Here is a 17,633-nt window from a genome sequence, read left to right on the forward strand (position 1 = left end):
GGATACCAAGAGGTGGAGGCGACGGCCCGCTTTGGGGGTTTCCAACGGTTCACCCTCGCGCTTCGCACGCGGTCTAGGCCCCGCCCCCGATTGCGACACCCCCTCCCACTTCATCCGGGACACGAAGACATGGAAGAGATAGATGGACATTGGTTGGGGTTGTCTCTGTTCTCCCTTCTCTCCCACCCCACCCTCCCCCACCCAGCCCCCAAAATGCCGCCGTCTCTTTTCGTTTTCCATCTCTCGACGCCGTCGAGCGTTTTCTCTACGAGATCCCGTACAGGCTGCTGGAGGCCTCCCGAAAGGCGTGCGTCAGCCGCTCGCTGAAGTGCTCGGGTCCCAGTTGGCTGAGGAGGAGCGACGAGGCGGCCTGGACTTCCAGCTCCTGGTCCACCAGCTGCTTGGCGGCCACTTGGTAAACCTGTGAGAGAGAGAGAGACAAATCGCATTGAAGGTTGTTTCGGTTCATGGTGGGTGGGGGTCGGTGGGGTGCACAGTGGTTTGGGGTCGGTTGGGTGCATGGTGGGTGGGGGTCGGTGGGTGGGAATTGGTGGGGTGCACGGTGGGTCGGGTCGGTGGGGTACACTGTGGATGGGGGTCGGTCAGGTGCACGGTGGGTGGGAATCGGTGGGGTGCATGGTGAGTCGGGTCGGGTCGGTGGGGTGCACGGTGGGTCGGGTCGGTGGGGTGCACGGTGGGTCGGGTCGGTGGGGTGCACGGTGGGTGGGGGTCGGTGGGGTGCATGATGGGTCGGGTCGGTCGGGTGCACGGCAGGTGGGGCTCACTGTGGGTGGGGGTCAGTGAGATACACGGACCGTGGTCGGTCGGGTGCATTGTGGGCGGAGTATTTGGATTCAAGGCAAGTGAGCTTAAGTTGGGTTCATGGCGGGTGACGGACGGTGGGGTGCATGCTGAGCAGGGGTCAGTCAGGTGCACAGCGGGTAGGGTGGGAATGGAAGTAACTGCACTGCTGCTATCTTTGTAAGAGTGAGCTGGTTTTGACGCAGCGCCCCATCATAAGGTAATTAACATGTCAGAGGTCTCTAGGATGTTAACCTGGAGTGGGCCAGCCTGTTCTTTGACTGTCTCTGCTCCCCATTTCCCTCATCACCATGGTTCCCACAACAGAGCTGAAGTCAAACCATTGGTCAAGCAGCTTTTCTCACCAAGGCTGGGATAGTCGGTATATCACCAGTAAATAGTCACTCTCTTGTCAAGATTGTGATACAGTTGCTACGTCACCAAAACATGGTTACTACCTCACCGAGATTGTGATGTAGTCACTGTCGCTACCTCGCCGCGACTGTGCTATAGGCACTATTGCTATCCTGCTGAGACGAGATAGCCGTTGCCACCTGCTACCTCGCCAAGATCAGATACAGCCGCTACCTCGCCGAGACTGGGGTACAGCTGCTACCTTGCCAAAGCTGGGGTACAGTCACTACATCACTGGTATAGCTGCTGACTTGCCGAGACCGGGATACAGTCACTACATCACTGGTATAGCTGCTGTCTTGCCAAGACCGGGATACAGTCACTACATCACTGTTACACAGTTGCTGCCTTGCTGCGATGAGAATGTGTTTCCCCTCTTTGGTTGAGTTTGTACGAGGCTGGAACTTGTGATGGGCAGAGGTGTTTCAAAGCAACTCTGTCAGTTGTGATAGTCAGTGGAGGAGGGGGTTAGGACAGCATTTGCTGGCTGGACAAGCTCAGGACCAACCATGGGCTTGGCAAGGGATACAAGAAGTGTTGCAATTAGGGTGAAAGGTTTCTCACTGCTCACCTGGACAGTAATGAGCTTTTCTGCTGGAGCATCTGCCTCTGCCAGTTCTTCACCAAAGCATAGTGTGACACGATACTGAGGCATAACACCACCTCCTGATGTCTGGTAGAATTCCATATCTGGGACAAAAAATTGACAACCTGTGTAAGGATTGGCACATAACCCAGCTTCTGCCCAAAAATGCTACCCATTTTGACTGCCCACCCAAGTACTGTACTCGCTGCCCATACACAACACCCATCCCTAATACTGTATTACTTGTCCATACACACTGCACATCCCCAATACTGTACTCCTTGTCCATACACACTGCACATCCCCAATACTGTACTCCCTGTCCATACACGCTGCACATCCCCAATACCGTGTCCCTGTCCATACACAACGCCCATCCCCAATACCGTACTCCCTGTGCATACACATTGCCAACCCCAATACTAGACTCCCTGTCCATACACGCTGCCCATCCCCAATACCATACTCCCTGTGCATACACATTGCCAACCCCAATACTGTACTCCCTGTCCATACACACTGCACATCCCCAATACTGTACTCCCTGTCCATACACGTTGCCCATCCCCAATACCATACTCCCTGTGCATACACATTGCCAACCCCAATACTGTACTCTCTGTCCATACACACTGCACATCCCCAATACTGTACTCCCTGTCCATACACGCACATCCCCAATACTGTACTCCCTGTCCATACACACTGCACATCCCCAATACCGTTCTCCCTGTCCATACACGCTGCACATCCCCAATACCGTGTCCCTGTCCATACACAACGCCCATCCCCAATACCGTACTCCCTGTGCATACACATTGCCAACCCCAATACTGTACTCCCTGTCCATACACGCTACCCATCCCCAATACCATACTCCCTGTGCATACACATTGCCAACCCCAATACTGTACTCCCTGTCGATACACGCTGCACATCCCCAATTCTGTACTCCCTGTCCATACACACTGCACATCCCCAATACCGTACACCGTGTCCAAACTCATTGCCTACCCCACGTTACAATCCAATTCTCACTCGCAGAAAGAAACAAACACACAAATATACGAAAGCATACTAACAGATTTTCAAACATATACGTTCTCTCACACACAAACACATTCACTCCCAACGCTGCTTCTCACCTGACACACTCAAACGTACTGCTACAAACTCACCCCGCGATACTGCTACATTTACCTAACACACTCCAACACCGTCCCCTTACACACACACAGCCTGAGAGACACACCTCCTTTCTACGTAGCTATCAGTTGTCTTAACATTGTATTTTTCTTATCTGAGAGCAAAACATCACATCAATTTGCATCCTGCAATTTCTCACCAGAGCCTTTAGGATTCCTCGAGGAAAAAGTGAGGTCTGCAGATGCTGGAGATCAGAGCTGAAAATGTGTTGCTGGAAAAGCGCAGCAGGTCAGGCAGCATCCAAGGAACAGGAAATTCGACGTTTCGGGCATAAGTCCTTCATCAGGTATGCCTGATGAAGGGCTTATGCCCGAAACGTCGAATTTCCTGTTCCTTAGATGCTGCCTGACCTGCTGCGCTTTTCCAGCAACACATTTTCAACCTTTAGGATTCCTACCAGAGATCAGAAAGTGTTTGCATGTTTAGCACTGTCACCTCACCCCACCAGCCTTGCCAGATAGTTACCCTGCTCAAATTTCTTGCGGTCAAACAACTTTTCCACCTTGTCCCTCTCCAACTTATTTGTCTGGTTGGGCTGAGGTGCACAGGGTCCTGTCCAGAAGACCCGGCCCTGGCACAGGCGCTGGACGAAGATCCCATTGGCGTTGCTGTCCAGCATGACCCCCCGCTCCAGGAAGGTCAGCAGCTCCTCAGTTGCCCTCCGCTTCTCTGGGCTGGCGATGGTGGTCGTTTCTGGGAAGCGCAGTTTCTCCAAGGCCTGTGAGCCGAACGAGTTCTCGCTGCGGGTTAAAGGAGCCGAGGACGAGATCTTGCAGCCATGCCGTATCATCTCAGTGTGAACCTCCACACCGCTGTAGCAGAAGGCAATGACCATCGAATTTGGGCCTGTGGGGCGGAGAGGTAAAGCAGATATAACTGTCTGAGCTCCAGTAAGAGTGGAGAGTTTTAATGTGGTGAGGCCTGTGTGTGTGGTTCAGCAAGCAGGCCAGGCGGTCAGCGTATCGATCATTAAGGCCCCTGATGTGGCTTTCAGAGAGAGCGGAAAAGCTTAAACTCCAGAAAATATTATGTTACCTTTCTCTGGAAGGCTTGTCGGCAGTGAGCTGATGATGCTGATTGTGTAATTATCCAGGGCTGTGAACCATGAGAGAGAGAGAGATTTAGTTCATGCTCTATGCACCGCTCTTCAGCCCTCAACCGCACTGACTCCTGCCACTTTCTGAACATGGGACTTCAGGAGTCCAAAGTAACTCGAAACAACGATCTCCTCAACCCCACTGGTGCCTGCTGGTTAGGACCTGATCACACCGTGGGCTCACCCAACTCTGGGTCCTGGCAACCCTGTGGGCCTAGTCATCTGATTTGATGGCACACATTCGAACTTGGTGTGGCTCCCCTGATTCTGTTGGGGTCTACACCCACCTTGTAGGATCTGTTTTACCCCAGCAAGATCAGCGGGATCCACTGTGCTGTGGAGAGGTAAGGGTAAGGAAAAGCCAGAGGATTATTGTCTGGTGAGCCTGATGTCAGTGGTGAGTAAGTCGTTGGAGGGGATTCTGAGGGACAGAAGCAAGGACTGATTAGGGATAGTCAATGTGGCTTTATGGGTGGGAAATTGTCTCTCAGTTACTTGATTTAAGTTTGTTTTTGAAGAGTTCACAAATAAGATTGATGAAAGCAGAACAATGGATGTCGATATGGACTTCAGCAAGGGTTTAACAAAGTTCTGCATGCGTAGACTGGTTAGCAAGGTTAGATCACCAGCAGTTCTGTGTCCACTGATTTTTGTCATTTATATAAATGATTTGGTTGTGAATACAAGAAGTATGGTTTGTGAGTTTGCAAATGACACAAAATAGGTGTTGTAGTGGAGTGTAAAGATGGTTATCCAGGGTACAATGGGACCTTGATCAAATAGACCAATGGGCCGAGGAGTGGCAGATGGAGTTGAAGTAAGATAACTGAGGTAGAGCAATATTTTGGATTTGCACAGTTCGTGGTAGGGCCCGGGTGAGTGTTGCTGAACAAGGAGACCTAGTCCATAGTTCCTTGAAAATGGAGACCCAGGTAGACAGTGTGGCGAAGAAGGCGTTTGGTACACTTGCCTTCAGTGGTCAGAGCGTTGAGTGTAGGAGTTGGGAGGTCATGTTGTGGCTGTACAGGACATTGGTGAGGCCAGTTTTGGAATATTGTGTTCATTTCTGGTTTCCCTGCTGTAGGGAAGATTTTGTTCAACTTGAAAGTGTGCTGAAAAGATGTACAAGGATGTTGCCAGAATTGTAAGTTTTGAGCTATGAAGAGAGGCTGAATAAGCTGGGGCTGTTTTCCTTGGAGCTTTGATGACCTAAGGGATGACCTTATAGAGGTTTATAAAATAATGAGGGACATGGATAGGGTAAATAGACAAGGCCATTTCGTCAGGACACAGGAGTCCAAAAGCAGATGGCAGAGGTTTAGGGTGAGATGGGAAGGATTTAAAAGGTACCTGAGGAGTAACGTTTTCACGCAAAGCATGGAACAAGCTGCTAGAAGAAGTAATGGAGGCTGGTACAATTTAAAAGGCATCTGGATGGGTATATGAATAACAAGGGTGTAGAGGGACATGGGTCAAATGCTGGCAAATGGGACTAGATTAGGGTAGGATATCTGGTTGGCACAGACGCGTTGGAGCAGAGGGTCTGTTTCCGTGCTTGATGACTGTATGACACTGTGCCGCTTAGTTCAATACCTTCATTGTTGGGTGTCACAGTCAATTCCAGCGAGGGGGTTTCAGTGGAACATTCTTCACTTGTGGACATCTCGGAGCCTGAACTAGGATCACAGCTGCTTTCACTGTCCATCTGTTGGGAGTCAGGAGGTGGATCTTCACCCATTGCCTGCTGGAAAAGATGTACAAGAGCGTCACTCTCTATCTGCTGGGAAACAGGAACAGGAGCATCATTCTCTACCTACTGGGACACAGGAACAAGAGCGTCACTCTCTACCTGCTGGGAAATGGGGAAGAGGAGAGTCACTCTCTACCTGCTGGGACACTGGGAACAGGAGCGTCACGCTCTACCTGCTGGGAAACGGGAACAGGAGCGTCCCTCTACTTGCTGGGACACGGGGAACAGGTGCGTCACTACCTTCTGGGACACGGGGAACAGGTGCGTCACTCTCTACCTGCTGGGACACGGGGAACAGGTGGATCACTCTCTAACTGCTGGGACACTGGGAATAGGAACATCACTCTCTACCTGCTGGGACACTGGGAACAGGTGGATCACTCTCTCTACCTGTCTGTGAAAATAGAACTGAGGTGTCACTCCTTCCAGAATCTCCTAAGTGTCCCTTGTGGCACCTGCCACATCCCTGCTTCAGGCATCACACCTTTGTAATGCCCCCACTTCCTGTTCCTCACCTGGTGCGATGTCACCACACCCCTGCTGGGGGAGCTGGGCTGTGAGCTCTCCATTCCAATGCTCCCACTCCCCTCCAGCTTCACTGTGCTCAGGTCAATAGCAAGTGATGGCTTCTCTGGGAACAGAGCCGAGTAAAGACAGGTCAGCATTGAGAGACAGAACGACACTGTGCAATTCCCATTTCCCCCCATTCTCCGCCATCCTTCTCATCTCATCTCACCACCTCCTCCCCACACCTCCATCGCTCAACTCTTCCTACTCCCCCCCCCTCCCCATCCCACTCAACTCCCCCTCTTCCCCCCCCTCCGTTGCCCTCTCCTCCCTTCCCCTCTTCCCCCCCATCCCTTCCCCTCTTCCCCCCCATCCCTTCCCCTCTTTCCCCTCCCATCCCTTCCCCTCTTTTCCCCTCATCCGTCCCCCTCTCTTTCCCCCCCAACCCTCCCCCTCTCTTTCCCCCCAACCCTCTCACCTCCCCCTCTCCCTCATCTCCCATCCCTCTCCCGCCATCCTCTTCTCCCCAAATCCCATTCATTGCCCCCTGCCCCATTCCCTCTGCTGATAACTTCCCCTTTCCCGGCTGTTGGTCAGACACTCACTCTTCACAGTCGTCTCGTCAACGATCTTGTAGACTTTGAATGGTTCGGAGATGTCAAGCTGGGAGCGCTGGGGCACTTCTTCAAACTCGCTGCTCTTGTTCAGAGCACACCGCAGCCGTGTCTTCCAAGTGGCAGGGTCCACTTTATCTCCATCTTTGTACTTCCCTTTGAACTTGGCCCAAGCCTGTTTGGAAGAGAGGTCAGACTCTTGGTGCCGTGAGTAGGACAGATCGAATGCTGATACAGTCACTGACCTCATCAAACACTCCCAGGACAGGGACAGAACGCAGTTAGATATAGAGTAAATCTTCACCTACATGATTCCCCTCCTTCCTGAGCCCTAAGCTGTATTCTCTGTAATCATCCATATCTCTCTCTCCTCTCTCGCTCTCACCCGTCTTTCCACAGTATATCTCCTGTCCTGGCTGATTGTGGAAATGTAGTTCGACTTACCCATCTATACATCACCTGGAGACATTTTAGAATAGGAAGCATGGTTAGTAAGTTTGAGGATGGCTCCAAAATCATTGGTATGATGGACAGTGAAAAAGGTTATCTCAGTACATTTGGCCAACGGGCTAAGGAATGAGAGATGGAGTTTGATTTAGATAAATGAGAGGTGTTGCATTTTGTGTTAAGACAGACCAGGGCAAAACTTATGCAGTTAATGGTAGGGCACTGGGGACTTTTGTTGAACAGAGACACTGAGGGGTGCAGGTACATACTTCCATGAAAGTAGAGTCGCTGGTAGACAGGGTAGTGAAAAAGACGTTTGTTAGTCTTGTCTTTATTGGTCAGTATTGAGTCTCGGAGTTGGGACATCAAGGTGCAGGACATTGATTTGGCCACTTCTGGAATACTCCGTTCACTTCTGGTCTCTGTGCTATAGGAAAGATATTTTCAACTTGAAAGGGTTCAGAAAATTACAAGGAAGTTACCAGGACTTGGAGGGTTTTCTGTTCTATGAAGAGGGTGGGATTTGTTTTCCTGAGCATACAGTATGGAAACAGACCCTTTGGTCCACCCAGTCTATGCCAAACATAGTCTCAAACTAGACTAGTCCCACCTGCCTGCTACAGGCCCATATCCCTCCAAACATTTTCTATTCATGTACTTAGCAATTTTAAACGTTGTAACCGTGCCCATATCTGCCAACTTCCTCAGCAAGTTCATTCCATATGCAAACCAGCTTCAGTGTAAAAACAAAAGGTCTCATGTCTTTTGGAAATTTCTCTCCTCTCACCTTAAAAATGTAGCCCTAGTCTTGAAATTTCCCACCCTAGAGGAAAGACACCTGTCACTAACCCTTTCTGTACACCTCATGATTTTATAGTCCTCTATAAAGCCACCTCTCAACATCCAGTGAAAAGAATCCAGCCTTTCTTGATAATTCTAACCTTCCACGCCCGGCAATATCCTGGTAAGTCTCTTTTGAACCATCTCTAGCTTGATAATATCCTTCTTATAGCAGGGTGACCAGAACTGGACACAGTGCTCCTGAAGAGGTCTCCTCAATGTCCTGTACAACCTCAAGATGACGTCCTGACTCCTGTACTTAAAAGGGCTGAGCAATGAAAACAAGCGCACTAAACACCATCTTAACCATCCTGTCTATGTGTGATGCAAACTTCAAAAAGTTATCCCCCGAACCCCTAAGTCTCTGTCTGTTCTACTACACTACCCAAGGCTGTACCATTAACTGTGTAAGTCCAACCTCTGTTTGTGGTACCAAATTACAATACCTCACATCTATCCTAATTGAGCTCCATTTGCCCTTTTTCAGCCCATTGACCCATTTAATCAAGATCTGTTTGTAATTTTAGAAAACCTTCTTCACTATCTACTATGCCACCAATTTTGGTGTTTGCAAACTCACCAACCATGCTATCTATATTCTCATCCAAATAATTTATGTAAATGACAAATAAAAGAGTACCCAAGAACCAATCCTCGTTGAACACCGTTGGGAGGTTGAGGGGTGACCTCATAGAGGAGCATAGATAAGGTGAATACCAAAGGATTTTTCCCCAGGGTAGGGAGTCCAAAACTAGAGGGCAGAGGTTTAACATGAGGGGCAAACAATTTAAAAGCTGACCCGAGGGGCAACATTTTCACACACAGGGTAGTGCATGCATGGAAAGAACATGCAGAGGAAGTGGTGGATGCAGGTACAGTTACAACACTTAAAAGACATTTGGATGAGTACATGAATGAGAAAGGCTTAGAGGGATATGGACTGAGCGCAGACAAATGGCACTAGTTCAGTTTGGAAAACTTGGTCGGCATGGACGGTTTTGACTGAAGCATCTGTTTCCGAGCTGCATGACTCTAGAACTGTAAGGTGCCATGTAAAGGTTTGGCAGTTGTTGTTGAGCATGATTATTTTGAACTTCTGAGCAAGCATTGGCCACTCAGCCCTTCGAGCCACTCTGTCATTTATGGGCGGCACAGTGACTCAGTGGTTAGCACTGCTGCCTCACAGCACCAGGGTCCCAGGTTTGATTCCAGCCTTGGGCGACTGTGCGGAGTTTGCACATTCTCCCTGGGTCTGCGTGGGTTTCCTCCGGGTGCTCCAGTTTCCTCCCACAGTCCAAAGATGTGCAGTTTAGGTGAATTGGTCATGCTAAATTGTCCATAGTTTAGGTGCATTAATTAGAGGGAAATGGGTCTGGGTGGGTTACTCTTCAGAGGGTTGGTGTGGACTGGTTGGGCCGAAGGACCTGTTTCCACACTTTAGGGAATCTAATATAAATAAAATAATCTAATAAAGAGCAAGGCTGCTCAGATTTTAATCTTGACCCCACTTTCCTGAAATCCACGGATAACCTTTCATGACCATGCTCATCGGGAATCTGCCTGAAGAATAATTTACCCACGTCAAGACACCCACAGCTTGGGCTTGATTTGTGTCTCTGCGTCCTCTGACCTAACCCCCTACACTATTTCGGCCATCTTAGCCTGGGAGCAGGGGCCTACCTTAAAAATGGCAGCATCTTCGTCATGCCTGTAGTCTTGTTTGCCCGCATGCTTCCAGGGGATCCGGAACATTCCGAGCTTGCGGTCCTCCCAGACCAGGCCTGGGTACTTCTCACTGTCCACTTGTTCGATCATCCACTGCTTCAGTTTCCGAGTGCACCTCGCCCCACCAGCCATCCTGAAAGAGAGAGAGAGAAAGAAAGGAACAGTGAGAGAACATAGAACAGTACAGGCCCTTTGACCCTCGATGGTGTGCCGGCCTTATATCCTACTCTAAGATCAAACTAACCTACATGCCCTTCATTGTACTATCTTCCATGCGCCTATCCAAGAGTTGCTTAAATGCCCATAATGTATCTGAGTCAAAGAGTGTGGTGCTGGAAAAGCACAGCCAGTCAGGCATCATCTGAAAAATCAACGCTTCGAGCATAAGCCCTTCATCAGGAATGAGCCCCTGAATGCTGTCTGAAGGGCTGTGCTTTTCCAGCTCTTTGACTTTGATCTCCAGCATCTGCAGTCCTCACTTTTTCCTAATGTATTTTTTCCTGCTGGCATTGCATTCCATGTACCCCACCACTGAGTAAAGAATCTACCTCTGACAGCTCCCCAGAACCTTCCTCCAATCACCTTAAAATTATGCCCCCTTGTGATAGCCATTTCTGCAGTGGGAAAAAGACTCTGCTATCTACTCTGTCTGTGTCTCTCAACATCTTGTGCAACTCTGTCAATCACCTCTCATCCCTCTTCACTCCAATGATAAAAGCCCTAGCTCCCTCACCCTTTCTTCGTAAAACCTGCCCTCCAGTCCAGGCAGCATCCTGGTAAATCTCCCTCTGCAACCTCTCTAAAGCTTGTTTCCTCGAATGAGGCGACCAGAGCTGAACACACAACTCCAGAACTCTGTAGAGCTTCAGTATAACTTAATGGCTTTTAAACTCAGTTCTCCATTAATGAAAGCCAACACACCATATGCTTTCTTGACAACCTTATCAACCTGGGTGGCAACTTTGAGGGATCTATGGCCGTGGATCCTGAGATCCCTCTGTTTCTCAACACTCAAGAATCCTGCCTTTAACCCTGTAATCTGCATTCAAATTCGACCTTCCAGAGTGAATCCAGGTTGAACTCCATCTGCCACTTATCAGCACAGCTGTATATCCCATTGCAACCAACAGCAACCCTCCAGACTATCCACAACTCCTCCAACCTTTGTGTCATCAGCAACCTTACTAACCCATCCTTCCAGCCTCGGATGATGAGGGAGGAACAAGGACAAATTGAGAGGGCGGAATCACAGGGAGGGATGGAGGAACAGAGGGAGCTGGTTGAATAAATGGGGGGGGGGTGTTGGGTTGAAGGAATGAGGAGATTTGAGAGAGGGCGAGAGCAGGTTGGAGGGAGGGAGAGGGAGGGTTCGAGAAAGAGCACTCGTTTTGTTTACCAAACAGGAAGTGTGGCAGAAGCAAGTAAAACCAGAAGAGGAGAGGGCTTCACCAGATCAGAATAACCGATGACAGGGTTAACCAGGTCAGGGTAACTGTTATATCATTAACCAGTTAGTCTCTCCAGGATGCTGCCTCATCTTCCTGACACTTCCCTTTACCCCAAATCCATGTTCAGGATTTGATGCTGGTTTTAAGGAAAAACAATTGAGATTTCTCCCTGGCAGACTTACGTTTCCCCTGATCCTGGTCCCGGTTTGGCAGCAGCTGGGTTGCTCTGTTATTTGTTGTTTGTGAAAAGTTCAGTGTCGCCCAGCTCACTGCCTCTGCTCTGACTGTCTAATGCTAGTCTCCCGCCCTCCCCTTTATAGACTCACTCGATCACAAGCTTTCCAAGAAATCACGTGACTGTTTCACCAAAGTCTCTTGGCGTCACACAGGCTGGAAGTTAGCCTGTAGAGGGAGCAATATGCAGCTCAGTGTACAAACAGGAGCACATGTATGCACACGCGCACACACAAATCACAGGCAAACACACAAATTAAGGCAGCAGATAGGCAAAAAGATGTAAGCAGAGACACTCAGCATTCAAACACACTGACAAACAGACATGTATGTACACACCAGGCAGAAATAGGCATACGTGCACATCCACAAAAATACAAATACTCATGTACACAACAAGGAGAGCACCTGGTCACAAACACACCAAGCGCACTCTCTTACACACACGCACAAAAGGAAATACTTGCAACTCACACTTGTACAAACAGCTCATACATGCTTTCGTGCGCGTGCACTCACACACACACACACGCACACACACACAAAGCTGAAACAAAAACAGGTACCACAAGCCACAAAAGAAATGAACATGTTCAGTGGGTTAGGCAGCATCTGTGGTGAAAGAGCAGTGGAGGCTGTGTCACTGAGTAATTTCCAATTGGCCATTATCTTATGGAATGGTGGAGTGGATCAAACAGCCTACCCTAAGGTATATTTGAGAAACAGAAATTCACATACACACACACACACACACACACACATGGAAGTACACACAAATACACATGGAAGTACACACAAATACAGCTTACCCGTTTACACGAATGCAGATAAAAAGTGCACATTTCCTCCAGCAACGGTCACTGGTCCGTGATCGTGGAGTCTCTTACACCTAGCTTTTGCAACCAACCAGACATCCCCCAAGGTGGTTGAGTCTGCTGTCAGCTGCCCACCCATCCATCCAACTGGGACCTCATCTCAGTCAGCAGGGCCCTCCTGTAGGAACAGAGCCTGGCCCAAACTGCTGGAAGGACATCTCAACTGACAACATCAAAATGCTTTTTCTCGAGCAGATGGAAGAGTTGACCATTCAGCCCCTCGAGACTACTCTGCTAATCCATAAGACCATGGTTGATGGGAAAGTATGCGGTGACCCTGCCTTTCCCTTGCCACAGGTGCTGCCTGGCCAACTGAATTGTTCCATCATTTTTCTTTTTCATTGCTTGTTCTTTTTGGATGGCCAGTCGCTCTTCCTGCCCAGTACAACATTGAGCTGGGATCTGGAAGCAGAGGGACTTGGAGCAGGGAGTTGATAAGGTGCTGCAATCTGGTTAGGGTTCCCCAAAGTTTATTGCACAAGTTAAGTTCATACAGGGTTTGGGGTAATTTCTTAGCTTGGATAGAGGACTGACAAGCCAACAGAGGGTCATGATGGTTGGCAAGCTGTAACTGGTAGGGGCACCATGAGGTTTGGTCTCCAAGGCCCCAGCTGTTTATAAATCTATATTAATGCCTTGGGTACCAGGGTGGAAAGTGTGATAGCCAAATTTCCAGGCAACACTAAAATAGGTGGGAAAGTAAGTTGCAATGAAGCAATATGAAATTTGTCAAGGAGGGGAGCAAGCGAAAATTTGGCAGATGAAGTTTCTCGCGAATAAATGCGAGGTTATCAGTTTGATGGGAAGAATAAAAAGGCAACATGTTATTTCAAAGGAGGAAAAGTTCAGAGGGATCTGTGTGTCCTTGTGCATGAATTGCCAGAAACTGTAGTGCAGCAGGTAAGAAGCAAGTGAATGGAAAGTTTGGCATTTATTGCGAAAGCAAGAGTGTAAAGGTGGGGTAATGTTGCTGAAAATGTATGAGGCAGACTGAACCTGGAGTATTGCAGTCTGGATCAGAGTGGTGCTGGAAAAGCGCAGCAGGTCAGGCAGCATCCGAGGAGCAGGAAAATTGACATTTTGGGCAAAAGCCCTTCATCAAGCAATTTTGATCCCCTTACTTGAGGGAGGGATAGAGTTGCAATGGGGTCAATTCAGAGAAGGTTCACTGATGGACTCCAGAAATGGGTTAATTTTATGAAGAGAGATTGGGCTGTATACCTGGGGTTTAAAAGGAGAGGACGTTTAATAGAGACGTATACGTAGATGTAGAGAGGATGTTTCCTTATGTGGAACAATGAACCATGATTGTATTTCGAGACATTTGGGGCTGAATGACTTACGGCTCTGAGCCCTTATGTTGAGATGTCAAAGCCATGTAGTGTCTCACTGTGCCACTTTGAGGGTGTGGTTCTCCCTGTTTTCTCTCTCTGGTGGATTTAAGCCATTACTCAGACTTTCATGTCTGACTCAGAATCTTGCAGTTCGAGTCTCCACTCTGGAAAACAGAGAGAGAGAGGAACTGCGTGGACTGCAATGGTTTAAGAAGATGGCTCACTATCATCTTGTCAAGGGGCAAATAGGGTTGGGCAATAAACTCTGCGCCCAACCAGCAATGTCCATGTCTAACAGGGGAAATGCAACAAGGGGATGAGGGTGTGCTGAACTATCAAAGGATTCGACTTAAAAAGTGAGGGCAGTGTAAAAGGAGTTTTATTGCCAAGTTTAAAAACAGGAAGCTATATTTTCAGTTTAAAAAAGATGAAGGAGCTTTGCTCTGTATCTAACCCCATGCTGCTCCTGTCCTGGGAGTGTTTGATTGGGGGACAGTGTAGAGGAAGCTTTACTCTGTATCTAATCCAATTTTGTACTTGTCCTGGAAGTGTTTGATTGGGGGGGGGAGGAATAGGGGGACAGTGTAGAGGGAGCTTTACCCTGTATCTAACCTTGTGCTGTCCCTGTCCCTGGGAGTGCTTGATGGAAGACAGTGTAGAGGCAGCTTTACTCTGTATCTAACCCCGTGCTGTCCCTGTTCCTGGGAGTGTTTCATGGGGGGACAGAGTAGAGGGAGCTTTACTCTTTATCTAACTGTCCCTAACATGCTGTCCCTGTCCCTGCACTCTGTATCTGACAGCATGCATTACGTGACCAAACAGAGTTTTTTGTTTACTCTGTCACTCACAAACTGCCGTCACGCAAGCAGAGGAGCTATAAATAAACCAGTTTCACCTGTTTCAAAGGTCACATAGGGATGATGTGGTTTTTGCTGGGATCATTTGCACTGAAAACTCGTCTGGATTTGAGTGGTGCTGGAAAAGCACAGCAGGTCAGGCAGCATCCAAGGAGCAGGAAAATTGACATTTCGGGCAAAAGCCCTTCATCAAAAACCCTCCATCAGGTTGGAGAGATCCATCAAAGTTTTACCTACACATCCACTAATATCATTTATTGTATCTATTGCTCCCGATGCAGTCTCCTCTACATTGGGGAGACTGGATGCCTCCTAGCAGAGCGCTTTAGGGAACATCTCCGGGACACCCGCACCAATCAACCACACCGCCCTGTGGCCCAACATTTCAACTCCCCCTCCCACTCTTCCGAGGACATGCAGGTCCTGGGCCTCCTCCACCGCCGCTCCCTCACCACCCGACACCTAGAGGAAGAATGCTTCATCTCCCGCCTCGGAACACTTCAACTCCAGGGCATCAATGTGACTTCACCGGTTTCCTCATTTCCCCTCCCCCCACCTTACCCCAGTACCAACCTCCCAGCTCAGCACTGTCCCCATGACCTGTCCACCTATCCACTCCACCCTCCTCTCTGACCTATCAGCTTCATCCCCACCCCCATTCACCTATTGGACTTTATGCTACTTTCTCCCCACTCCCAACTTCCTCTCATTCATCTCTCCACCCCGGGAGGCTCCCTGTCTCTATTCCTGATGAAGGGTTTTTGCCCGAAACGTTGATCTTCCTGCTCCTTGGATGCTACTTGACCTGCTGTGCTTTTCCAGCACCACTCAAATCCAGACTTGGGTTTCCAGCATCTGCAGTCCTCGTTTTTACCTATCTGAAAATTTGTCGTTGTCCCATGCATTTGGGGTGAGCATTTTGAGACAGATCAAACACTGGGTTTGGTTTTCCAGCTCCAATTCCCCAACAACAATCTGCACTGTATCTTGGCTCCCATCGTTGTGAGCCGGCGATGAGGACACGGTGTTTATTGTGAAGTGGGACCAAGTAACACAAAAACAATTTGACCTTATCAAGTGTTGTTCCTGAATTAAAATGGCTCAAAATGATTTGGAAGTGTTAAACAACACTGGGGTATTCAGGGTGATTGAATCATTCACCTGGCAACAGACCTTTCAGTCACATGTATCCACGCCAACCATAATCCCAAACTAAACTATTCACACTTACCTGCATTTGGCCCATATCACTCTAAATCTTTTGTATTTGTGTGCCTACCCAAATGTCTTTTAAATGTTGTAGCTGTACTTAGATCTACCACTTCCTCTGCCAGTTTGTTCCACATATGGGTCATTTTATGTGTGAACAAGTTGCCCCTCAAGTCCCTATTAAATCTCTCTCCTCTCACCCCAAACATATGCCCTCTAGTTCTGGACTCCCTTACCCAAGGGAAAAGACCTTGTCTATTTACCCTATCCATGCCCTTGTGATTTTATAAGCTTCTGTAAGGTCACCCCTCAGCATCCGGCGCTCCCGGGGAAAAAAAGCCCCAGCCTCTCCATGTAACTCAATCCCTCCAGTCCTGGCAACGTAACTTTCAAAGAAGTGTGTACCTGAACCTCTCAGTCTCTCTGTTTGACAACATGCCCAAATCCCCTACCAATAAGTGAATAACTGCTGCCCTTTTCATTTTCTTAAAATGCAATACTTGGCATTTAAATCCAGTCACCTTTGAGTCAGCCACGGAGGATGATAGCTGTTGAGAACTGGTAGAGGAAGTAGGAGAGGTTGAGGGACCGGGGTCTGCAGTTAGAGATGTGGCCGCACAGCCATTAGAAATGGTGGCGCCAGAATCAGCAGAGGTGGAAGGACAGCACGGAGGTAGGGAGAGGAGTTGGGCGAGGGATTTTGTTGCAGATGACACATGTTTTAAAATTTCACATGTTTGGCTGGGAGCAGGTGGAGGTGAGCAAGCACACTGGGTGGGACTGGCTGTTGGTTTGATGACGCTAAACTGCACTGAGGAGTTTGGCAGCACTGCAATCTACGGGGGTTAGGCTGTGGGAGACCTGCTAGGAGTGAGTTCCGATTGGTGGAGCTGCAGGTAATCAGGATGTCAGCAACTGATGAACTGAGTCTCAGGCAAAATCAGATGGTGTTACAGAGGGGAAAATAAGGGATATTGGTGCTTTGTGGGTTCCTTAATGACAGTGTGAGGGAGTTGGATTATCATCAGGACAGATGCGGTCAGTAATACGGTGCTGGGGGAGAGAGGTTACTGAGTGAGAGTGTGAGGGAGATGGATTAACATCATCTCCCCTACCCCAGGGAAAAGACCTTGTCTATTTACCCTCTACATTGGGGAGACTGGACGCTTCCTAGCAGACTGCTTTAGGGAACATCTCTGGGACACTTGCACCAATCAGCTGCACCGCCCGGTGGTGATGAAGTCAGTAACAGGGCGCTGGAGGGGGAGAGGGGTTACTGAGTGATAATGTGAGGGAGCTGGATTAACATCAGGACAGATACAGTCAGTAACATAGGGTGCTTGGGGGGAGGGGGGAAAGATTGATGAGTGACAGTGTGAGGGAGCTGGATTAACATCTGTACACAAACAGTCAGAAACACGGTGCTGGGGATTGAGGGGGTCAGGGTGAGGTGATATATTTTCGGAAGGTTACTGAATGACAGTGTGAAAGAGCTGTGTTTAAAATAATCATCTTGTTTTCTGATTTTCCATGAGAAGTGAAAACAACATCTGGCACAGCAGCTCCCTGGAGATGTCCAATTCTGAGGTCATGTAATCTTTTTTGATACGTGTCTGACAATTCAGGACTGCTGTAAATATGCCACACTGTAACAGTCTCTGATTAACCCTACACCTTCACTGCAATAGTC

At 48.8% G+C, this 17,633-nt stretch overlaps 1 protein-coding gene across 1 annotated transcript; it reads right to left on the reverse strand.

Moving 5' to 3' along the window:
• Nucleotides 1-214: 214 nt before the first annotated feature.
• On the reverse strand, nt 215-11,710 carry LOC132807017 (interferon regulatory factor 8-like). The gene is made up of 9 exons (XM_060821304.1): nt 11,617-11,710; nt 9,942-10,119; nt 6,966-7,149; nt 6,369-6,484; nt 5,697-5,847; nt 4,043-4,102; nt 3,473-3,853; nt 1,787-1,905; nt 215-421 (listed from the first exon to the last, which is right to left on the reverse strand). The coding sequence occupies exons 2-9, from the start codon at nt 10,116-10,118 to the stop codon at nt 266-268; spliced, it is 1,344 nt and encodes a 447-aa protein (XP_060677287.1). The 5' UTR covers nt 10,119; nt 11,617-11,710; the 3' UTR covers nt 215-265.
• Between the last annotated feature and the right edge of the window lie 5,923 nt (nt 11,711-17,633).

This window comes from Hemiscyllium ocellatum (assembly GCF_020745735.1).
Source record: "Hemiscyllium ocellatum isolate sHemOce1 chromosome 27 unlocalized genomic scaffold, sHemOce1.pat.X.cur. SUPER_27_unloc_1, whole genome shotgun sequence".
NCBI lineage: Eukaryota > Metazoa > Chordata > Chondrichthyes > Orectolobiformes > Hemiscylliidae > Hemiscyllium > Hemiscyllium ocellatum.